This window comes from Aethalodelphis obliquidens, unplaced genomic scaffold (assembly GCF_003676395.1).
Source record: "Aethalodelphis obliquidens isolate GAN/ISIS:26980383/991018 unplaced genomic scaffold, ASM367639v1 scaffold20, whole genome shotgun sequence".
NCBI classification, from domain to species: Eukaryota; Metazoa; Chordata; class Mammalia; order Artiodactyla; family Delphinidae; genus Aethalodelphis; species Aethalodelphis obliquidens.
The window spans coordinates 17,036,230-17,060,026 of NW_020837964.1; the positions used below are offsets into that span (position 1 = coordinate 17,036,230).

Consider the following 23,797-nt stretch of genomic DNA (forward strand, 5'->3'; position numbering starts at 1 on the left):
GCCACACCCCTTCCCTCTTTAGTATAAAAGAAGCCTGAATTCTGACTCAGGTAAGATGGTTCTTTGGGACAGGAGTCCACCATCTTCTTGGTCTGCTGGCTTTCCGAATAAAGTTGCTGTTCCTTGCCCCAACAACTTGTCTCTTGATTTATTGGCCTGTCATGCGGTGAGCAGTATGAGCTTGGACTCAGTAACTCCTTCTACCTATAAAAGTCCTTTATTTTGTACAGCTCCTTGGAGCTCCTTTCTTTGTGCTAGATGGAATGCTGCCTGATTCATGAATCATTAAATAAAGCCAATAAGAGCTTTAAAATTTACCCAGTTGAATTTTGTATTTTAAGTTTTGGTAGTAGTGGTGGGATCTGAAGACTCCTGATGACTTCATAGACAACAAGAAATACACGTGTTGATATCCACAAATGCTTTGAGTTCTTTTTTTTTTTTTTTTTGGCCAGGCTGTGCAGTATGTGGGATCTTAGTTCCCTGACCAGGGATTGAACTTGTGCCCCCTGCAGTGGAAGTGCAGAGTCTTAATCACTGGACCGCCAGGGAAGTCCCTGAGTTCTCTTTCTTTGTCACTGTTTCTGAGGGCCGTGGGTAAGTTCCTCTTGATACGAACTCCACTCTCTACATTGAGCTCCTGGTCTAATTGGCTTTCCAGTCCAGGATTTATGGGTTGGTCTAGACTGACAGGAGTCTCTAACAGAGCACCAGTCCTTAGCCCTTGGTTAGTCTGTGGTCCCAGGACACAGCTTAATGGGTCAGTTTGAGCTGACACCTGGAACCCAAGTCCCCAGCTCTCAGTTAGTCTGAGGGCTCAGTTAGTCCCCACCCCTTTTTTATTTAAATTTATTTATTTTTAGCTGTGTTGGACCTTCGTTGCTGCATGCGGGCTTTCTCTAGTTGTGGCAAGCAGGGGCTACTCTTCATTGCAGTGCGCGGGCTTCTCATTGCAGCAGCTTCTCTTGTCGCAGAGCACAGGCTCCAGGTGCGCGGACTTCAGTAGTTGTGGCACGCAGGCTCAGTAGTTGTGGCTCATGGGCTTTAGAGCACAGGCTCAGTAGTTGTGGCGCATGGGCTTAGTTGCTCCGCGGCGTGTGGGATCTTCCTGGACCAGGGCTCGAACCCCGTGTCCCCTGCATCGACAGGTGGATTCTTAACCATTGCGCCACCAGGGAAGCCCATTAGTCCCCTTTTGTTGGGTTCTGCTGGTTCGGTCTGTAGTTCCACTTTGGGAACCATTTGTGATGAGCACCTAAGGCCTTCTCTTGGCCAGTCCACAGTGCCATCTCCTTGGTTACTGCAGTGTCCACAGTTCCGTTTCCTTGGTTACTGTTGGTTTCTGTTAATGTGCATATGGGGTAAAGGAATAATAGATCTATTGTTAATGGGCATCTTGAAGCCAAAACCACAAAATTGGTGGGCACAGGTTGAGCACTTAAAAGCTGATAGAATGCTCGCCATCTAACTGTAAGAATCCTGTGTTAAGATAAATTGGTCATGGAATGGGATAGGTCAACACTAGGTCACCTGCCACCTCAAGAAAATTTCCATACAATGAAGTATATTGTAAAACACCACAAAATCCCCAGACCCGTGGCACATCCCTCTTAGGTATTAATTTGGCTCCAAGAGACCCAAGGCTTAACTAAAGAAATGAGATCTTCACGTTTCAAAGAACTGAGCCTGCACCACCTGGCACAACTGCTTGTTTTATGTTTAAGAACTGTGGTCCCAGAAGCTGTAGATATCTACTAAAATGGCAAAATCTTACTAAGGCAATTTAGAGTTGCAATGGCCATTATGGGCAATGTTCTAATTACACAAGTTTGTTCACTTTACGAAGTGCACTTGAAAGAATGGAACACTTATTTTAAGTGGTATGCAGAAGGCTTGGAAAGGCTTTAAGATTCCAAAATAACTTCACTGAAAGAGTCATTGCAAAAGGCTAATGAAAAATTAAAGGTGCAGTAGGTACTTAAAACAAAAGACTTTAAGACGGAGGTAGCTTCTACTACTCCTCTCTATCCTCCTTTCCCTGAGTACTCAGTCTATTAGTCCTCTATCTGAATTGCCTTTCCACTCTGAATAAGCTATAAAACTGTAACAAAAGTCGACCAAGTTAGTGACCTCACAGCTGCAACCAGTTCCAAGACCAGAAACCTGAAACACCTGGGACTCCCTCACTGCGCCCTCCTAGGGGTCCATCAACAAAACACTGGCCCAGAATTGGTGTCTCATTTGCAATCAACCAGGACACTGGAAAAAAGATTGTCCTCAAAGGTTTTTGTCAAATCGTTCTACACCAAATTGAATGGCCCCCGTATCCACCCTTGAAGGAGGCCCCCAAGAGGGTGCCTCCCATGTGGATGGGACTCCAAGGGATTCTCTGGTAAACTCTACCAGTTATTCCCTTAAATATCCAAGGGGAAACTAAAATTAAAATTGGCAAAAAACCTTGCCAAATTCTGGTAGATACCTGGGCTACATTCTCTAATTTAAGCCCCATCTGCCCTGGAGCCTGCAGATGGGATCCTGGGAAAACTGACAGAAGTTGGCAAAAGATGAGAATTCTTACAAGAGCCAACTCTCCTGGATCTGTGTAGTGCCCAGTCAAGAGAGGAAGGTAAAAGTCCACATTGTCCCTTCCTTTCCAAATTTAGACTCTCATGAATTTGGTTTTGAGGTACCCAATGGTTACTGATCTTTCTCTCTCAGGGACAGCTATTGCCTTCTCATTTGTCTTGTTTTGTCCTGTGAACTTGGCTTGGCTTTCTGTCTGGTTGTCAGTCCTTGCATAAGCAGGAAACTCAACCATCAGGTTGGGCGCCCCAAAATATGACTGGGCAGAAATGTGGGTTTCACCCTGTTTTCAGCTAGACATGGCCAGACAGATGTGGGTTGCACTCCATTTGCAGTGAGGATCCTACCGACTATTGGCAACTCTCAAGAGAATTGTCTTTATTTGGGCTGTCTTTGGGAAGGTTCTGGATCTTGGGGAATGGAGGGAGGAGTACCCTTTGCACACTCTTTGGAGACTCCTCTTGTATCCAAGTGGTTGTTTAATACTGACAGGAATATTTACTCTCTGTGCTGGCTGAAACCTGACAAAATATTTGAAAGGATTGTTTCTTTTTTTTTTAAGCAGCGCTATGGTCAGAATTGGCCAAAACAGAAGCTGATATTCAGATCCTGATAGGAATTTTGTGAGTGTTTTTTTTTAAGGCCTTTTCCGCTAAGCTAAATGAAACTATGTACCCAGGGGGAAAGAAAAACATCCCAAAGACAAACAGCTCTAAATCTAGAACATAGGAATCTGGGAACCTTTTGATTTCCATCTTAGTTGAAGAGCTTCTTCTTGCTATGAAGAAGCAAATTAAAGATAATGTAGTTGGACGGGTGGATCCAAACAAGTTGCAACCCAGTTTTTCCAGGAATTAAAAACAACTGTCCTTGTATTGAAGATTGGGTCTTTACAAGAACTGAAATGCAGCTCTAGAAGCAATTCAAAGCCCACCTTTCCTTTCTACCAATTCCCAAACCTCCCCTATCCATCTTAAAAGACTTGTAGATATTGTAAAGCATCTGGACTTAGGGAACAAAAGTCTTTCTTGGTGAAACTTACATTCTTTCTCTGTGCCTTTTGAGATGGAAATGTTCTACCTAGTTCCCTCTAGGAACCAAGGTAATTCTTATCAGAAGCGGGGGAAAAAGGTTATTTGAAAACTAGGCCCATGAAAAATCTTAAAAATCTTCACCACAAGTATTACTGAAAAGCTTTAGGTATCTAAGCAGGACACCTTAACTTATTCCATCTGCCAGAAATACAATTTGGATCCAACTGTTCTATTTTAAACTAGTAAATTTTGCATTATTGTACCTGTCCCATAGCTAAAATTATAAAATGAAACCTATAAGACCCTATTTGCATCTGTATGTTTATGTATGTCTATATGTTATAAATGTGTAATTTTTTTCTACCTCCAGATGGTATTTGTAAAGAGTTCTATTCAAGTTCATGTGGTCTAGGATAATCTTTGGTAAATAAAAGCTAGTTTGTTTGTGGTTTAATTAAAACAGGCATGCCTTTAGAGTTGTCAGCATTAAATATAATACTTTTATTCTACCTAGGTTTATTAAAAGTCAGATAAGTTCATGTTATCTCTGTTACAGAATTTGTCAGCAAGAAAAAGAATTTAACATGATGGTTAGCTGTTTAATGTCTCATGAAATTTTCTTGAGTAATCTAAACATAATTTTTAAGAAAAAGTAAATTAAATAGAGGTAAGATAAAATTTTAAAAATCCTCAAAAAACTAAAAATAGAGTTGCCATATGATCCAGCAATCCCACTCCTGGGCATATATCCAGACAAAACTATAATTTGAAAAGATACATGCACCCCTATGTTCATAGAAGCATTATTTACAATAGCCAAAACATGGAAGCAACCTAAATGTCCATCGATAGATGAATGGATAAACAATAAACAAGATGTGGTGTGTATGTGTGTATATATATATATATATATACACACATACACACACACATATATACATACACACACACACACACACACACAGTGGAATATTACTCCGCCATAAAAAAGAATGAAATAATGCCATTTGCAAGCAACATGGATGGACCTAGAGGTTATCATACTAAGTGAAGTAAGTCAGAAAGAGAAAGACAAATACCATATGATGTCACTTATATGTGGAATCTAAGATACAACACAAATGAAGATATCTACGAAACAGAAACAGACCCACAGATACAGAGACAGACTTGTGGTTGCCAAGGGGAAAGGGGCATGGGGGAGGGAAGGATTGGAAGTTTGAGATTAGTAGCTGCAAACTATTATATATAGGATGGATAAACGACAAGGTCCTACTGTATAGCACAAGGAACTATATTCAATATCCTGTGATAAACCATAACAGAAAAATATGAAAAAGAATACATATATGTAAAACTGAATCACTTTGTTATACAGCAGAAATTGACACATTATAAATCAATATACTTCAATACAATTTTTAAAAATTTATAACTGACCTTTTCAACAATAATTATGCTTCACAGTATGTCAACTTAAAAATAGGGCTTCCCTGGTGGCGCAGTGGTTGAGAGTCCGCCTGCCGATGCAGGGGACGCGGGTTCGTGCCCCGGTCCGGGAGGATCCCACGTGCCGCGGAGCGGCTGGGCCCGTGAGCCATGGCCGCTGAGCCTGCTCGTGCGGAGCCTGTGCTCCGCGACGGGAGGAGCCACGGCAGTGGGAGGCCCGCGTACCGCAAAAGAAACCAAACAAACAAACAAACAAAAAATAGTTTCCAGGGGGCTTCCCTGGTGGCGCAGTGGTTGAGAGTCCGCCTGCCGATGCAGGGGACAAGGGTTCGTGCCCCGGTCCAGGAAGATCCCACATGCCGCAGAGCGGCTGGGCCCGTGAGCCATGGCCGCTGAGCCTGCGCGTCCCGAGCCTGTGTTCCACAACGGGAGACGCCGCAGCAGTGAGAGGCTCGCGTACTGCAAAAAAAAAAAAAAAGTTTCCAGGAATTCCCTGGCAATCCAGTGGTTAGGACTCTGCGCTTTCACTGCCGAGGGCCCAGGTTGATTCACTGGTTGGGGAACTAAGATCCCACAAGATGCGCGGCGCAGACAAAAAAAAAAAAAACAGTTTCCAAAATCTTTTTGGTACTTGAAACCTTAAAGTTATGCTGAGATAAGTTAAGTGATGGATATTCATTAAATATCTAGGTCATTTCCAAACAAGATAAAATACTGAAACATTAATTACTGGTGTATCCACTTTTGGTTTCCTTTTACAGAGAAACTAAAAATATTTGGGTCTATCAGTAAATATCTTGTGTGCCACATAGAAACATTTACTATGAGAAAGAATATACTTCTAGAAATTATAAAATGTATTCATAAATTTGCCAATCCATGGAATGCTAGTGTAACAGACAGTCCACAGTTGCTTACTTCTTAGTTTCAGGAGGAATAAAAGATTCTACGGGTTAAAAATTCTAATATATGTAATTAAAATGACTTACTACAGCCATTATGAAAAACACTATGGTGGTTCTTCAAAAAGTTAAAAATTGAACAACCATATGAAACAGCAATCCCACTTCTAGGTACACATACAAAGGAATTCAAATTAGTATCTCAAGAGGATAGCTGCACAACGATGTTCATTGAAGAATTAATCACAATAACCAAGATATGGAAACAACCTGTCTGTCAACAGATGAAAGGATAAAGAAGATATAGTAAATATATACAATGGAGTATTATTCAGCCATGAGAAAGAAAGAAATACTGCCATTTGCGACAAGATGGATGGACCTTAAAGGTATTATGCTAAGTGAGATAAGCCAGACATAGAAGAACAAATACTGTATTATATCACTTACATGTGGAATATCGAAAAACTGAACTTGTAAAAACAAGGGCTAGGGGGTGAGGGAATTGGAGAGATGTTGTTGAAGAGTACAAACTTACAACCAGGAGATAAGTTCTCGAGATGTAATGCATAGCATAATGATTATAGTCAACTCTACTGTATTATAAATTTCAGTTACTAAGAGACTAAATCTTCACTGTTCTCAATACAAAAAGGAATGATAAATATGTGACATTATAAAGGTGTTAGCTAATGCTACTGAATAATATTGCAATACATAAATGTACCAAAGCAACACACTGTATACCTTAAACTTACACAATGTCTATTACATCTCAATTTTTAAAAATTTTATTTCTATTTTTATTTTTTCATTTTTTGGCTGTGCCACATGGCATGCGGGATCTTAGTTCCCCAACCAGGGCTCGAACCTGCTCCCCCTGCAGTGGAAGTGCCAGAGTCTTAACCACTGGACCACCAGGGAAGTCCCTCAATTTTTAAAAACTACTTAGAAAAATTAACAGTTAAAGGCAACAACTGTATGAAAAGTAGATAAGGAAAGTAAAATGATTCATTGTTCCAGAATGAGAAAAAGGAAAAAAAAAATAAACAGGACAAGATCTGAATGGACATAAAAAAGTTATGAGGTTTATAAAAAAGGAATCCTGGGAAAGGAACTTTATGTGTAGTCAAGCTGGCTAAGATTGGAATGAATTTAAGTTTTTTTTTTAAAATAAATTTTAATATCAACAGTACACTGGTGCAAAATTAGAATTTAATTTTCTCTCTGTTAAAGGAAAAAAGTTTTATTGGACTTTTGGTCTGCTTTTGAAAGACTATGGAAGTTTCCTTAAGTTTTAAGTAATCTGCCCAGATAGCAAAGATTTTGTGTCTTATCAAAATAATTTACTGTGCATGTTTTCTTAAGTAATCAAAAACCTGATAAAGACAACACTGTCTTCTCAAAAGAGCTAAGTTTTGTTTACACTTAGGTGAATTTCTGTATTTGCCTTTAACATCATCTATTGTCATTTTGGTTAAATAGATAATTCAGTATTATTTCATAATCATCTGTGATCCTATTTAATCAAATGTTCAAACCTTTTGACATTTTCCCCAAATCAGATTCTAAAGAGAACCACAGAAGACCCAGAATTGCCAAAGCAATCCTGAGGAAAAAGAACAAAGCTGGAGGCATAACCCTCCCAGACTTCAGACAATACTACAAAGCTACAGTAATCAAAAGAGCATGGTACTGGCACAAAAAACAGACATATGGATCAATGGAACAGAACAGAGAAACCCACACACCTAAGGTCAATTAATCTCTGACAAGGGAAGCAAGAATATTCAATAGAGAAAAGATAGTCTCTTCAGCGAGTGGTGTTGGGAAAGCTGAACAGCTGCATTTAAATCACTGAAGTTAAAACACTCCCTCACACCATACACAAAAGTAAACCCAAAATGGCTTAAAGACAAATATAAGACATGACACCATAAAACTCCTAGAAGAGAACATAGGCAAAACATTCTCTGACATAAATCGTAGCACTGTTTTCTTAGGTCATCTCCCAAGGCAATAGAAATAAAAGCAAAAATAAACAAATGGGACCTAATCAAACTTATGAGCTTTTGCACAGCAAAGGAAATCATAAACAAAATGAAAAGGCAACCTATGGACTGGGAGAAAATATTTGCAAAAGACGTGACTGACAAGGGATTAATTTCCAAAATATACAAACAGCTCATACAACTCAATACAAAAAACCCCCAAACAACCCAATCAAAAAACGGACAGAAGACCTAAGTAGACATTTCTCCAAAGAAGACATACGATGACCAACAGGCACATGAAAAGATGCTCAACACAGCTATCAGAGAAATGCAAGTCAAAACTACAATGAGGTATTACCTCACACCAGTCAGAATGTCCATTATCAAAATATCTACAGGGGACCTCCTTGGTGGTCCAGTGTGTAAAACTCCACGTTTCCACTGCAGGGGGTGTGGGTTCGATCCCTGGTAGGGGAACTAAGATCCCACCTGCCATGCAGCGCTGCCAAAAAATATATATATATGTATATGTGTGTGTGTGTATATATATATATGCACGTGCACACACACACACACACACATACACACACACACAAATAATAAATGCTGGAGAGGGTATGGAGAAAAGGGAAACCTACATTGTTGATGGGGATGTAAATTGGTGTAGCCACTATGGAAAACAGTACTGAGGTTCCTTAAAAAACTAAAAATAGAGTTGCCATATGATCCAGCAATCCCACTCCTGGGCATATATCCAGAGAAAACTCTAATTTGAAAAGATACATGCACCCCAATGTTCATAGCAGCAATATTCACAACAGCCAAGACATGGAAGCAACATAAATGTCCACTGACAGATTAATGGATAAAGAAGATGTGGTGTATGTATGTGTATATATATATATATATATATATATATATATATATATATATATACACACATATATATATATATATACACACACATATATACATACACACAATGGAATATTACTCAGCCACAAAAAAGAATGAAATAATGCCATTTGCAGCAATATAGATGCAACTAGAGATTATCATACTAAGTGAAGTCAGAAAGAGAAAGACAAATACCATATGATACCACTTATATGTGGAATCTAAAATATGACACAAATGAACCTCTCTACGAAGCAGAAACAGAGTTACCACAGGAGAACAGACTTGTGGTTGCCAAGGGGGACAGGCGTGGGAGAGGGATGGATTAGGAGTTCGGGATTAGTAGATGCAAACTATTACATATAGAATGGATGGATGAGCTCCTACTGTATAGCACAGGGAACTATATTCAATGTGCTGGGATAAACCATAATGGAAAAGAATATAAAAAAGAATGTGTATATATGGGTAACTGAGCCACTTTGCTGTACAGCAGAAATTAGCACAACATTGTAAATCAACTATACTTCAGTAAAAAAAAACAAAACACAGAACATTTCTTTCCATTCTACCTTCCCTCTCTGTCCTTTTCTCAAATCTTTTTTTTTTTTGGTTGCACTGTGCAGAATGTGGGATCTTAGTTCTCTGGCCAGGGATTGAACCCATGCCCCCCTCAGTGGAAGCACAGAGTCTTAACCACTGGACTGCCAGGGAAGTCCCTCCTTTTCCCAGTTCTTACACCATGAAGGTCTTTATGATTCTTTTGCCTTGCTCTGGCCTGGAAAGACAATGCCACTATTCACATATCTCAGGCCATTGCAAAGGGGGATAATCAAACCTCCAAATGACTGTTAGATTTGCCATGCTGCTGCGGATCCTGTAGTTCTACCCATCACAAACTTCCCCCAATTTCTTTTTTTTTTTTAATTAATGAATTTATTTATTTTTGGCTGCGTTGGGTCTTTATTGCTGTGTGTGGGCTTTCTCTAGATGAGGTAAGCGGGGGCTACTCTTCACTGAGGTGCATGGACTTCTCATTGCGGGGGCTTCTTTTTGTTGTTGTTGTTGTTGTTGCAGAGCATGGACCCTAGGCGCACGGGCTTCAGTAGTTGCAGCACGTGGGCTCGGTAGTTGTGGCTCACGGGCTCTAGAGCACAGGGTCAGTAGTTCTGGTGCACAGGCTTAGTTGCTCCACGGCATGTGGGATCTTCCCAGACCAGGGATCGAACCTGTGTCCCCGGAATTGGCAGGCGGATTCTTAACCACTGCGCCACCAGGGAAGTCCCCTCCCTGACTTCTAATGCCTCAGTTTCTCTGGAACAAACTTAGCTCCCTCTCTATTGTGTCAGACTCCCTAGCCCTGGGGTCCATTTCCCTGACTCTGGTTAACAACCCCAAACCTGGGGAAACTTGCATCCAGGCTTCATACAAAGACACAAGATAAGGGTAACCAGAAGAAAACTGCCTGTGCAGTCTACAGACCTTAAATTTTCCTGGTTGTCACCTTTCCAGTCTCAAGTCACAGAGTCATACAGAGATTACTAGGAGGCATCATGATTCAAACTTTGCTTCCGTTGGCAGATCCCTACTGCCCAGGCTAAGAGTAAGTACAAATGAGGCTATGATCAAGGATCTCTCCTTAACTCTTGAAGATATCACAGAATCTGCTGCTAAAGCAATATCTGCCCAACAAAAATCGCTAGACTCTCTGGTCAAAGTTGTTCTTGATAATAGGAGAGTCCCTGACTATCTTTTGCTGAGCAGGGAGGTAATTGCGCTGTAGCCCATACCACTTGCTACACTTGGACTGACACTTCTGGGAAAGTTGAGACTCAGTCACATAAGACCATTGGATAAGCCAGTTGACTTTAAAAAGTGACTCCTTCTGGACTTCCTTGGTGGTCCAGTGGTTAAGAATCCACCTTCCAATGCAGGGGATATGGGTTCGAGCCCTGGTCAGGGAACTAAGATCCCACGTGCCGCAGGGCAGCTAAGCCTGCACGCCACAACTAGAAGAGCCTGCACGCCGCAATTAAGACCCAACGCAAAGGGTGAGCTGTGACAGGGCGAGAGAGAGTCATGGACATATACACACTAACAAACGTAAGGTAGATAGCTAGTGGGAAGCAGCCGCATGGCACAGGGATATCAGCTCGGTGCTTTGTGACCGCCTGGAGGGGTGGGATAGGGAGGGTGGGAGGGAGGGAGACACAAGAGGGAAGAGATATGGGAACATATGTATATGTATAACTGATTCACTTTGTTATAAAGCAGAAACTAACACACCATTGTAAAGCAATTATACCCCAATAAAGATGTTAAAAAAAAAAAAAGACCCCAACGCAGCCATAAATAAATAGGTAGATAAATTTTTTTTTTAAAAGTAACTCCTTCAACAGGGTCTTTGACTTACATGATTCTGATTGGTTTGGGTCTTGGGGACCGTGGCTCTCAAATGCACTCCAGACACTCCTGCTTATAAAAATCATAGTTGTCTCCAGGTGTACTATATTTTCTCAGAAGTTTTTTTTTTAATTTATTTTTTATTTTTGGCTGCTTTTGGGTCTTCGTTGCTGCACGTGGGCTTTTCTCTGGTTGCTACTCTTCATTGTGGTGTGCAGGCGCCTCATTGCGGTGGTTTCTCTTGTTGGGAGCACGGGCTCTAGGCGCACGGGCTTCAGTAGTTGTGGTGCATGGGCTTCAGTAGTTGAGCCTCACGGGCTCTAGAGCGCAGGCTCAGTAGTTGTGGCACACGGGCTTAGTTGCTCCGCAGCATGTGGGATCTTCCCGGACCAGGGATAGAACCCGTGTCTCCTGCATTGGCAGGTGGATTCTTAACCACGGCGCCACCAAGGAAGCCCTCAAAAGTTTTAAATGCATATTTGCAACTGCTAACCACCAAGCTAATGATTTCCCTAAGACTAGAATCTCAGAAGAGGATCAAAGAGAAAGACCAACTTAAAGAAAGTGAACACGATACAGCATTGTCAACTGTGAATAAATACCACACACAGACTCAGCAAAAACTTCAAGAATTCCAGAGTTTAGTTTGGAGTAGCACTAGAGCCTGAACAATTTTTTTATTTTTTAAATCACATCTCTCAGGCTGAGAGTCTGATCAAAACGAGGCATTGTTTAAAACAAGACAACAGGGACTTCCCATTTCTGGGGGCCTAGAGTGGAAGCATCTGGGAGCGGCTGTTTCCCTCTAGGTTATTCCTTCTTCAGCTGTCTGGAGGGCACCAATACCTCTCCTGAAATACTAGGGTGAAAACTATTTCCTGATTTTCTAATTCTACAGAATGTTCTGTATTTATGTGTAACTTAGACAAAAAAAAGGGGGGGGAGCTAGTGAGGGAAAATGGGAAGATGTAGATCTTGTATAACTAGTATTAGCCTACCCAGCTAACCAAATCTCGAGGTGAACTGAATAATCCAGAGAACTTGTTTGCAAGTAACAGATGCATCCAACCGGCAGCACATTCCTTGAGGAATTCAGTGAGCCCAGAGAGTAGAAGCAGAATGCATGAAACTATTTGAGGGTCTGCCCTTATTATATTTCCAATAGGTTTGCCTTGATTGCTTATTCTTCCTGCCAAAACGATCATGCGGGTAAGGTGTCTATTACTGCTAAAGAGATCTAGACATGCTTTACATTGACATGATGAACCACAATCCCTTTCTTTCTGTGCCAGCTTTATCTTTTTTGTCATTAAGTTCTATGTTGGTCATCAATGAAACTGCAGGTTGACAGAGTACAGTTTGATCTGAGAGGTTAGTAAAAACGCTTGGTTTCAGATTGGCCTGAGTATGAAGCCAGAGAATTGTAGGAATGTCAGAGCAATAGATGGGGACAGAGGTCAGCCCCCGAGAGACAGGATGATCTGGCCACCAGAATGTACTCTCCACAAAGACAAAGATTTGTGTCTCTTTTGTACACTGATATATTCCAAATGCCTAGAGCAGTGCCTGGTGTGTAGTAGGTGCTCAATAAACCATGGTGGAGAGGCTGAGAGGATGGGTCAGTGAGAACATTAGCATTTCAAGGCAGGGAAAGAAGGTTGGCTAGTGTGGATGTGGGGTGGAAATAGAAAATGTAGAATGGTGAAGAAGGCACAAGGGCTTTCAGGACATAAAGAAGTGACACTGGATTGGGGGCATATTACTTAGGGCCTGAGATCTGAAAGGGAACCGGTGCAGGGAGAGAGAAGCACTAACAAGATGTGCTTAGCTGTGTTAGATGGTCACTTCTGTCGATGTGCAGGATAAGAAAAACTGAATGATAAACTAGAGGTACTGGTAATAATCCCGTTTGTCTTTCAAGACAGCTCAGATGGCAAATCCTTCTGAAGGCCTTTGCTGAGGGGTCAGCCCTGAAGTGAACAGTTTTCCTCTATTAGTTATTAGTGTATGTGTCTTACGCCCTTCTTAGGGTAAATTTCAAGAAAGTCAAGCCTGTCATGTAGCTAGTTAAATGGCAGGAAGGGAAACTGAACCCTCCAAGTCCAAAAAAACTCAGATATGGCCGTGAAAAATGACTTGGAAACAAGCAACTCGGGCTTATGCTTTGGTAGTAAATCTCTTTCTTTACCCTTATCTCTGGCAAATACACATGACCTTTCTGTTAATTGCAAATGAATGCTCTGTTAATTGCCTATTCATAGCCTTTGACCATTTTTCTACTGGGTTGTTTTTAAGAATCTATATATTCCAGATACTTAACTTTGTTGGTTATATTTCTTGCAAATATATTCTTCCTGTTTGTATCTCGTCTTACTTTTTTCTTATTTTTGAAGGTAACTGTCATGCCTATACTGTAGTTAGTAGATGGTAAGCTCTTTGAAAGCAAGGGATAGATGTCCTGATTTTCTCATTTTCTAGGAAGCGCCTTTATCTTTTACTGCTTACAAAATGCTTGTTAGGGCTTCCCTGGCGGCGCAGTGGTTAAGAATCCGCCTGCCAATGCAGGGGACACGGGTTCAAGCCCTGGTCCGGGAAGATCCCACATGCCGTGGAGCAACTGAGCCTGTGGAGCAACTAAGCCCGTGCACTGCAGCTACTGAGCCTGTGTGCCTAGAGCCCGTGCTCCGCAACAAGAGAAGCCACCGCAATGCACCATAACGAAGAGTAGCCCCCTACTCGCTGCAACTAGAGAAAGCTTGCACACAGCAACGAAGACTCAATGCAGCCAAAAATAAATAATTTTTAAAAACTGCTTGTTGGGCTTCCCTGGTGGCGCAGTGGTTGAGAGTCCGCCTGCCGATGCAGGGGACACGGGTTCGTGCCCCGATCTGGGAAGATCCCACATGCTGCGGAGCGGCTGGGCCCGTGAGCCATGGCCGCTGAGCCTGCGCGTCCGGAGCCTGTGCTCCGCAACGGGAGAGGCCACAGCAGGGAGAGGCCCGCGTACCACAAAAAAAAACCAAAAACAAACAAAGAAAAAAACTGCTTGTTAATGTTGATAAGTGAAAAATATATATATATTGGGCTTCCCTGGTGGCGCAGTGGTTGGGAGTCCGCCTGCCGATGCAGGGGACGCGGGTTCGTGCCCTGGTCTGGGGGGATCCCGCGTGCCGCGGAGCAGCTGGGCCCGTGAGCCATGGTCGCTGGGCCTGTGCGTCCGGAGCCTGTGCTCCGCAGCGGGAGAGGCCACAGCAGTGAGAGGCCCGCGTACCGCAAAAAAAAAAAAAAAAATATATATATATATATATATACACACACATATATATATTTTAAAAAATATGTAGGTAAGGAGTAAGCCAAGAGAATAAAAACTGACAAAGCAGTATTTAGTAAACACTGATGTGACTAATGCAAAGATAAATCACAAAGAAAATGCATATCAGAGATTAATATACTCACATCGCTCTCAGTAGCGTTCAGTCCATGAGTTGATAAGAAAGGGGGGGTGGGAATTTGTTGAGGCAGGCTCAGGAATTCCTTTCCATTTTCCCAGGCAGCGTCAGAAGCAGATATATCACTTCTGTAGCATTTAAATCCTCATCAAATTTATATTCCACCAAATCTGAGTTTATGGAGACTGAAACGCCAGGACCAAGCTTGGAAATCCTCTATTTTGGCAAGCGCCAAAAGCTTGCCTGAAGCTTACACGTGGCTGAAGCTTACACGTGGCTGAATTTAAGCCAATAGGAGCTGCCTACACCAGGTGTGGTTAATACTGAAAGCAGGGCAAGAACTGAAGCCTCACACATCCCTTTCTAGTTAATTTTCTTCAAACAATAGCGAAAAAAGTTGCAGGTGCATTCTCTCCCAGCTCCACCCAGTCGCTGCTGTTCAGAGTTCTTAAGGTATGAAATTGTGGCACCAATTTTTGGGAGAACGGTGGTGGTAAACTTCCTTTCTCTGGTACTCCTCCCCACGCCCTACACGTTGTTGCATAGATTTATCTATGTCTATATATTTTTAAATTATTCCAGCTTCACCACTTAGTATGTACATTTGGGTAACTGCTTAAGGTTTCTGTGCTTGTTTTCCCATCCATAATATGAGGATACTAATTCTGTTTACCTCATAGGGTTGCTGTGACAACTGAAAAAGAATACAAAGCACTTAGAACAGTGCCTAGCACATAGTTAGCACCCTTTACATGCTGCTATTGCAAAAGTAAAGCAGGTTCGTTCTAACAACTTTATTAACACAAAGGAGGTCCAAGAAAAAGTTCACCTTTCCCCTCTGCCTCTACCCTCTTGCCATCTCTTACTTACCTAAGGAAACTAGTAATGGTTTCATGTGATCATTCCACATCTTTTTTTCCCCTCATACCAATATACTGCAAATCTACCTATATATATGGAGTTAATAAAAGTGGATTCACATTCACTCATTTTATCATTTAACGATATATCCTGGATATCTTTCAGGGTGACTATGTGTAGCTAACTCATTCTTGTTAAGAGCAAATATTCTGTAGTATGTGTGTATCGTAATATATTCAAATGTGCTCCAGAAATAGATAATCGGGGTTATGTCTAATTTTTGCCAATGACTAGAATGGTTCAGTACACATCCTTGCTCTTCCATCCTGATGCTTTCAGTCTGTAGGACAGATTCCCCAAAGTTGGACAACTAGATCAAAGATTTATGTGCCTTTAAAATGTTTAAAGATTCAGCCTGATTACCTTCCCCAAAGGCTGAGGCAACTCATATTCCCACCAGCAACGTGCCAGTTTTCCTGAAATCTTTTTTTTTTTTTAATTTACCTCACCCTTCCCCGCCTCCTCCATCTTCTTCTTCTTCTTTTTTTTTTTTAATTAATTAATTTATTTTTGGTTGTGTTGGGTCTTCGTTTCTCTGCGAGGGCTTTCTCTAGTTGCAGCGAGCGGAGGCCACTCTTCATCGCGGTGCACGGGCCTCTCACTGTCATGGCCTCTCTTGTTGCGGAGCACAGGCTCCAGATGCGCAGGCTCAGTAGTTGTGGCTCACGAGCCTAGTTGCTCTGCGGCATGTGGGATCTTCCCAGACCAGGGCTCGAACCCGTGTCCCCTGCAGTGGCAGACAGATCCTCAACCACTGTGCCACCAGGGAAGCCCTTCCTGAAATCTTAAATTGCCCTTGATGTTATTTGTCTTAAATTGTTTTGCCAAGTGATCGGTAAATAATGTCTCATTTTATTTTTATTTTATTTATTTTTTTGCTACACCACGTGGCGTGTGGGATCTTAGTTCCCTGAGCAGAGATCAAACCCGTGCCCACTGCAGTGGAAGTGTGGAGTCTTAACCACTGGACCAGCAGGGAAGTCCCATGATGCCTTATTTTAATTTGCTTTTCCTTGCAGGCCTGACAGGGCACGTTCTCATTTGTTTATTGTTGTTTGCAATTTCCTTCCCTGAATCATGTGTTCATATCCTTGACTTTTTCTTCTATTGCATTGTCTTTTCCTAATTATTTGTAGGCATTCTTTAGGATTTTAACTCTTTGTGATGAGTTCTGGATATCTTCTCCTGATTGTCTTTTGCTTCTGTTTATGGGACCTTTTGTTAAAAACAAATTTTTGATGTTTATGTGGCTTTATCTCTCAGGCTTTTCCTTCATGGTTTCTGAATCTCTAGTCTTTCTTAAAAAGTAGCCTCTGTCCAGAGGTTATACAAATTCTCCCTTTCATCCCATACTATTCTTTTTTTTTTTAAAGGTTTTTAAAATAACATTTATGGGGCTTCCCTGGTGGCGCAGTGGTTGAGAGTCCGCCTGCCGATGCAGGGGACACGGGTTTGTGCCCCGGTCCGGGAGGATCCCACATGCCGCGGAGCGGCTGGGCCTGTGAGCCATGGCCGCTGAGCCTGCGCATCCGGAGCCTGTGCTCTGCAACGGGAGAGGCCACAACAGTAAGAGGCCCGCGTACCACAAAAAAAAAAAACCCAAAACAAAACAAACAAACAAAAAATAACATTTATGTCTTAAAAGTTAACATGTGCATAACAGGAAACCAAAAATCATTAGAAGCAAAAAACAAAGTTATCCATAATCACAAATAGTTTACTGTTTGATGTGTCCTTCTAGGTCTTGTTTATGTAGGTAGCTACACAACTAAGCATCCATTTTTATGTAAATAAGACCATACAGTTATGTATCATGCTTTTTCACATATCATGAATATCTACCATTTCAAAGTCCCAAAGCTATGAGTATTTTCACAACCAAGAATACACTATACCAACTCAGTCTGGAAGGGAAAAATGTAATCTTGCCTTTCTTGGCGACAAAAATTTCATAAAAGACAAAATGGCAACAGGCCTCTAGATAAAGATATTGGCAAGAGTTATGATTAAAATACTGCAATCCCTTAATGTTCAATTAAAAATGAGACATAAAGCAACAGAGTGCACAAAGCATCCTATACTATTCTTTTTTTTTTGGTGGGTTTTTTTTTTTGAATTTTATTTATTTTTTTATACAGCAGGTTCTTATTAGTCATCAATTTTATACACATCAGTGTATACATTTCAATCCCAATCGCCCAATTCATCACACCACCACCACCACCACCCGCCGCTTTCCCCCCTTGATGTCCATACGTTTGTTCTCTACCTCTGTGTTTCAATTTCTGCCCTGCAAATCGGTTCATCTGTACCATTTTTCTAGGTTCCACATATATGCGTTAATATACGATATTTTTCTCTTTCTGACTTACTTGACTCTGTAAGACAGTCTCTAGATCCATCCACATCTCAACAAATGACCCAATTTTGTTCCTCTTTATGGCTGAGTAATATTCCATTGTATATATGTACCACATCTTCTTTATCCATTCATCTGTCGATGGGCATTTAGGTTGCTTCCATGACTTGGCTATTGTAAATAGTGCTGCAATGAACACTGGGGTACATGTGTCTTTTTGAATTATGGTTTTCTCTGGGTATATGCCCAGTAGTGGGATTGCTGGATCATATGATAATTCTATTTTTAGTTTTTTAAGGAACCTCCATACTGTTCTCCATAGTGGCTGTATCAATTTACATTCCCACCAACAGTGCAAGAGGGTTCCCTATCCCATACTATTCTAATAGTTTCATTTTTTAAAATGTAGATCTTTAATCTGCCAGCAAATTGTTGCTGTATGTGGTGTGTTAGTGGGATAGTTAAAACCCAAAACTTTAATACAATAGACACACTGAAAAGCGCACAAGTTCTAAGTGAATTTTCACAAACGGAAGACACACTTGTGTAATCTGCACCCAGATCGAGAAATAGAATACGGCCAGCACCCCAAAAGCCCATTTGTCCCCTTCTAGTCACTATCCCCTGATGGAGGGTAATTGCTATACTGACTTCTAACACCTTACATTAGTCTTCTAAGGGGATAATTTTGTTTTCACGCAGATGGCTGTTTAAGTATGCCAACACCATTTACTAAATTAGCCACTGTTTTCCCAGTGAGTTAAAATGCCTCCTTTGATTGTTGGTACTTGTAAGGAGAAAATATATTTTTTGATGCAGTGGATGGATTGCATAACCCAAGGTCTAACAAAGTCACGTCTTCCATTATGGATCCCAGCTAGGCTCACCTGTAGCCAGAGCTTTGCTGGTTGGTGACTGATTTTCTCCATGTTCCTTGTGTGTGTCTAAATAGTCAGAAAAGCACTGATCCTACTGGCCCACTCAGAGAGGACATCCTTCAACTATGCCATGAAGGAGGCCGCCGTAGAGGCTTTGAAGAGGAAAGGATGGGAGGTCACTGTGTCGGACCTGTATGCCATGAACTTCAATCCCGTCATCTCCAGAAACAACATCACAGGTGGGAGCAGCTCTCCCCTTTAATTAGGTCTTTGTGGAACTTCTCGCCTGTGGGTTCTCTGGCCCCACCTTGGCCCCTCTGGCGTCAGCCTCTCTTTTTCCTCTCTGCAGGTAAACTGGAGGACCCCGGGAACTCTCAGTATCCTGCCGAGTCTGTTCTAGCTTATAAAGAAGGCTGTCTGAGCCCAGATATTGTGGCCGAACAAAAGAAGCTGCAAGCCACAGACCTTGTGATTTTTCAGGTGTGGCTAAGACATCAAAAGGGGTGTTGGGACACTTGCGTTCTTTTTGTCCTAGACCTGGCACCTAATTAGCTATGTAATCTTAGGAAAGTAACAGCCACTTGACCGCATTCTCTGTAGAGAAGGGTGATTACTTCAAAGGCGCAGTGTTACACAGCTTTACAGATGTCGTGAATCTGGCTGTACTACTCTTTGAAAATATGACTGTGATGGCAGAGATGACATTTGAGCCTTGAGCTTTTTTTCCCTAGTATGTTTAATCTTTTTCTTCAGTTAGTTATTTCTTGTGGAATCACTCAAGTTTGCAATTCTCCCCCGCCCCCATCTCCATAGGCATCCTGAAATTAGTTTGTGGAGCTGCTATCTGGAGGATTTGGACTCCACAGAAAGTTCATTAATCCCCCTGAAGGGTCACTGAAAACGAGATACCTGAATTGGGCAGAGAATGATATTCATGTCCCCGTGGATACCCTGCAGAGAGTACATGGAGCCACTGCCACCAGTGGAGATGGAAAGCACTGCCTTCTTATTCTGTAAAAGAAAAGTCATTACCTTCCACATCTCCTTGGTGACAGGAAGTTAACGAAACAGCCCCAGGGGAAAGAACACAAAGGTCCCCCCTCCCATCTGTTGTTTATGTTACTTCATACATTGGCTCCTCTGAGCCTCACAGTATTGACTCTGCAGAAATACCAGCCTGGAAGATGGTACACAGAGGGGCAGGCCCAGGATTCCATACTCCTGGATGTGGCAAATCAGGTGAAGGTTGTCATGGTAACACAAAATCAGTGCTGACTGCTGGTGCCTAGGTGGAGTTATTTGTTGTTTTTTATCTATCTCCGCACACTGCTAGGCATGTATCTAGGCTTGTAATCCAGGAGCTCTAAAAATGTTTCTTGTATAGTTTTGGGTGTCTGCAAAATGAAGACAGACTGACTTTTTTATTACGGACAATTTCAAACATACATAAAGAAGAGAAAATAGTATAATGATGCATCCACCACCCAGCTTTAACTCTCAGTATCCCCTCACTCCTGTTTCTTCCTGGAGTATTTTAAAGAAAATCCTGAACATCATGTCAAAATATCTATGAAAATATCTATTAAAAATTTTGGGAGAGACATGCATCTCTCCCTAAGGGACCTGGAGCCTGATTTTGGTATCTAATTGTGCTCAAAACTCTGCCTCAGGACAGAATCTACCTAGAATCCAGGTGTTAGAAAAAGCAGAACCATCAACCTACCCAGAAAGGTCCCTTGTCATACACGGCAGCATACGAGTAAGCAAACTCCCCTATGAGCACTCACTCAAACCAGCCTTTCAGGATGGCAGGGACTCCAAACCACTGCAGGGGGAACTGTGGGGCAGAGGACAAAGAGGTCAGATGGGGAACACCCCCAAAATAGAAGACTTAGGGTGCTTAGCTGCTGCCCATGATGTCACTGAGGGGGGAACTTTCTTCAGGACCTGTCATCCCTTCTGGAGGAGTTAGCACATTCAAGAAAAGAAAATTTTAAAGAAAAGAAAATTATTGTCCTTGGTCAGTCAACTTGACACTCCTGTTTCTGCCTAAAAATACAAATATTGGGTGGGTGTGAAGAAACACATGCAATAAGATTTGCTTCTATGAAATCACATTTGGCAGCCAAGTCTGAACAGCAAGGATTGCAGGCAAAGTTGGCTTCAGTGTGTGTTGCCTAAATCAATATTTTCCCAAGAGCTTGCTTTTGTGGGTGTGGCTTCAAAAATATGAAACCTGTAACTTGTGCTCACGGATTTAAAATCCTATCATTTAGAATAAACAGAACCACTCACATATGCAAACAAATGATCTGTGTGACTTAAGTTCATCAGGGAATTGCCATGAGAAAGACCTATTGGGCCTCTTGTCCTGGTAAAAGCTAAGCAAGGACATACCAGTATTTCTTCTTCTCCTTGACTCACTTAAAGGCAGTAACAACAGGAACATGCCCAGAGGTTAAAAAACAAAACTAGGACAGAGAAAGAATTTTTAAGACTTGATAGGTCTCTCTTTGAAGGGTGGTTGACCTACAGGAAAGGGGATAAGGAAGTAGAGTTTTAGGACACGACTGAGAATGAGACCTGTATTCTCACCCTGAATCTGCCAGTAATTTGCCTCATCAGTAAAAAGAGGGGCTTGAGGTATCTCTAGTAGCTTCTCACATTCTCACATTTATGATGCTCCAATTGTGAGGGACCAGATCTGCAGCTTTTAGGATAAATGTGCAGGTTGTTTAGGCAAGTAGATTTGGTCCCTTGTGAATGTTCTACAGTCAGGGCTGAAAAAGAATTGGTTGGTTTGCCAGGTATTAAAAGTTTACTCTCTCAAGTTGTTCTTGGAGGGACTTCCCTGGTGGTGCAGTGGTTAAGACTCCGCGCTCCCAATGCAGGGGGCCTGGGTTCGATCTCTGGTCAGGGAACTAGATCCCACACGCATGCCGCAACTAAGGGTGTGCATGCCGCAACTAAGGAGCCCGCCTGCTGCAACTAAGACCCAGCGAAACCAAATAAATAAATAAATATTTTTAAAAAAGGGGCCACCTATAGGATTAGGGAATTAATATTAACATTGGAGAATAAATGGTAAAAATAATTTATCAAGACTTGTCTAGTAATGTGGGGAGGCAGAGAAATGCACATGTGCATGCCTTGGCAAGGGTCAGTTGCCAAGAAGCTGAAACTCACCCTTAGGTAATAGAACTTTGGGCACTTTTGGCAGAGAATGCCAGGCTGGCACAGTTTCAAGGTTTTCTTCATTCAAAGAAGAGCACAGCTGAATAGGCTAAAATAGGTAACAACTAGGTACAGAAAGCACAAGGTGAGAGGGTGGAGCTATGAACTAATTTTCCAGGGTGCCTCAGGCCTCCACATCAGAGTGTCCTGTTGGGAAACCCAGATTAACTTTTGTTGTTTGTATATGGTACAAGGTCTGTGGGGTTTGATCTGTAACTCACCTTTGTGCTTTGTGTATCCCCAGAGTGGCACTCTGCATTTCTGTGGCTTCCAAGTCTTGGAACCTCAACTGACATATAGCATTGGGCACACTCCCGAGGATGTCCGAATTCAGATCCTGGAAGGATGGAAGAAACGCCTGGAGAATATTTGGGATGAGATGCCACTGTATTTTGCTCCAAGTAGCCTCTTTGACCTAAACTTCTAGGCAGGATTCTTAATGAACAAGGAGGTACAGGATGAACAGAAAAATAAGGAATTTGGCCTTTCAGTGGGCCATCACTCGGGCAAGTCCATCCCAACGGACAACCAGATCAAAGCCAGAAAATAAGATTCACAAGACTTGATTTCCTTCTAAAATATAGCCAAATCTAGACTTCTTTCTTGGGGTTCCTTGACTTGCTTTAGTTTTTAAGATTTGTGTTTTTCTTTTGCCACAAGGAATGGATAGAACAGACTATATTCATACATTTTTGTATAGTTTTGTTAAACATAACCGATTCTGTTTTTTTTTTAAATTATTAATTTATTTATTTATGGCTGCGTTGGGTCTTCATTGCTGCATGTGGGCTTTCTCTAGTTGCAGCGAGTGGGGGCTATTCTTCGTTGCGGTGCACGGGCTTCTCATGTAGTGGCTTCTCTTGTGCAGCACAGGCCCTAGGCGCATGGGCTTCAGTAGTTGTGGCACGTGGGCTCAGTAGTTGCGGCACGTGGGCTCTAGAGCACAGGCTTAGTAGTGGCACACGGGCTTAATTGCTCCGCAGCACGTGGGATCTTCCTGGACCAAGGCTTGAACCCGCGTCCCCTGCATTGGCAGGCGGATTCTTAGCCACTACGCCACCAGGGAAGTCCCAAATGTAACCAACTGCTATCATGGCAAAATCTGATTAGGCTCAAAAGGCCTCTCAGGCTTAGGACGTAAAGCCGGAGAGGAGGGTGTAGAAAGATCCCAGACAGTATTCTTTAAGGTCCTCTACACAATTTAATTCCTCTCTTTAGAGATACATTTTTAGGAATAAATCTGGCTAGAGAGCATCCAACTCCTCAATGATCTATTTTTCTTTTAATTACCTCTCTGTGGTTTATGGCAGAAGGGAATTGCTCAGAGAAAGAAATGACGAAATCTGTCTGACCTAAGGGACTTGTTTAGTAATTACTACTCTCTGCTTGTTTGTGAGATATATTGGCTTTAATTACTACACAATGAATATTATGCCTAATACGAGTGTCATTCTCCTTCAGCTTTTGTTGTTTCTATACAGTGCACACAGACACCTTGAAATGAAAAGCTAAAAAAAATCTCTTTAATTCAATCTTCTAATTTAATGTCTGCAAATAAACCAACACCTCTAAACACTACATCTGCTACAATGAATGAATTCACGAAAGGAAACAGTACTCCCAGTATCTAAAAACAGCTTGCCACAAACAGTACTTTATTTCAGATCCATGTAACTAACCTTCTGGAAGTT

At 41.8% G+C, this 23,797-nt stretch overlaps 1 protein-coding gene across 1 annotated transcript; it reads left to right on the forward strand.

Moving 5' to 3' along the window:
• The first annotated feature begins 92 nt into the window (after window positions 1-92).
• Window positions 93-22,917, forward strand: NQO1 (NAD(P)H quinone dehydrogenase 1). Its single transcript, XM_027119437.1, is given in 4 exon segments — window positions 93-601; window positions 18,951-19,111; window positions 19,222-19,352; window positions 22,351-22,917. Coding segments are annotated over 3 exon segments (546 nt in total). The 5' UTR covers window positions 93-601; window positions 18,951-19,002; the 3' UTR covers window positions 22,657-22,917.
• Window positions 22,918-23,797: the final 880 nt, after the last annotated feature.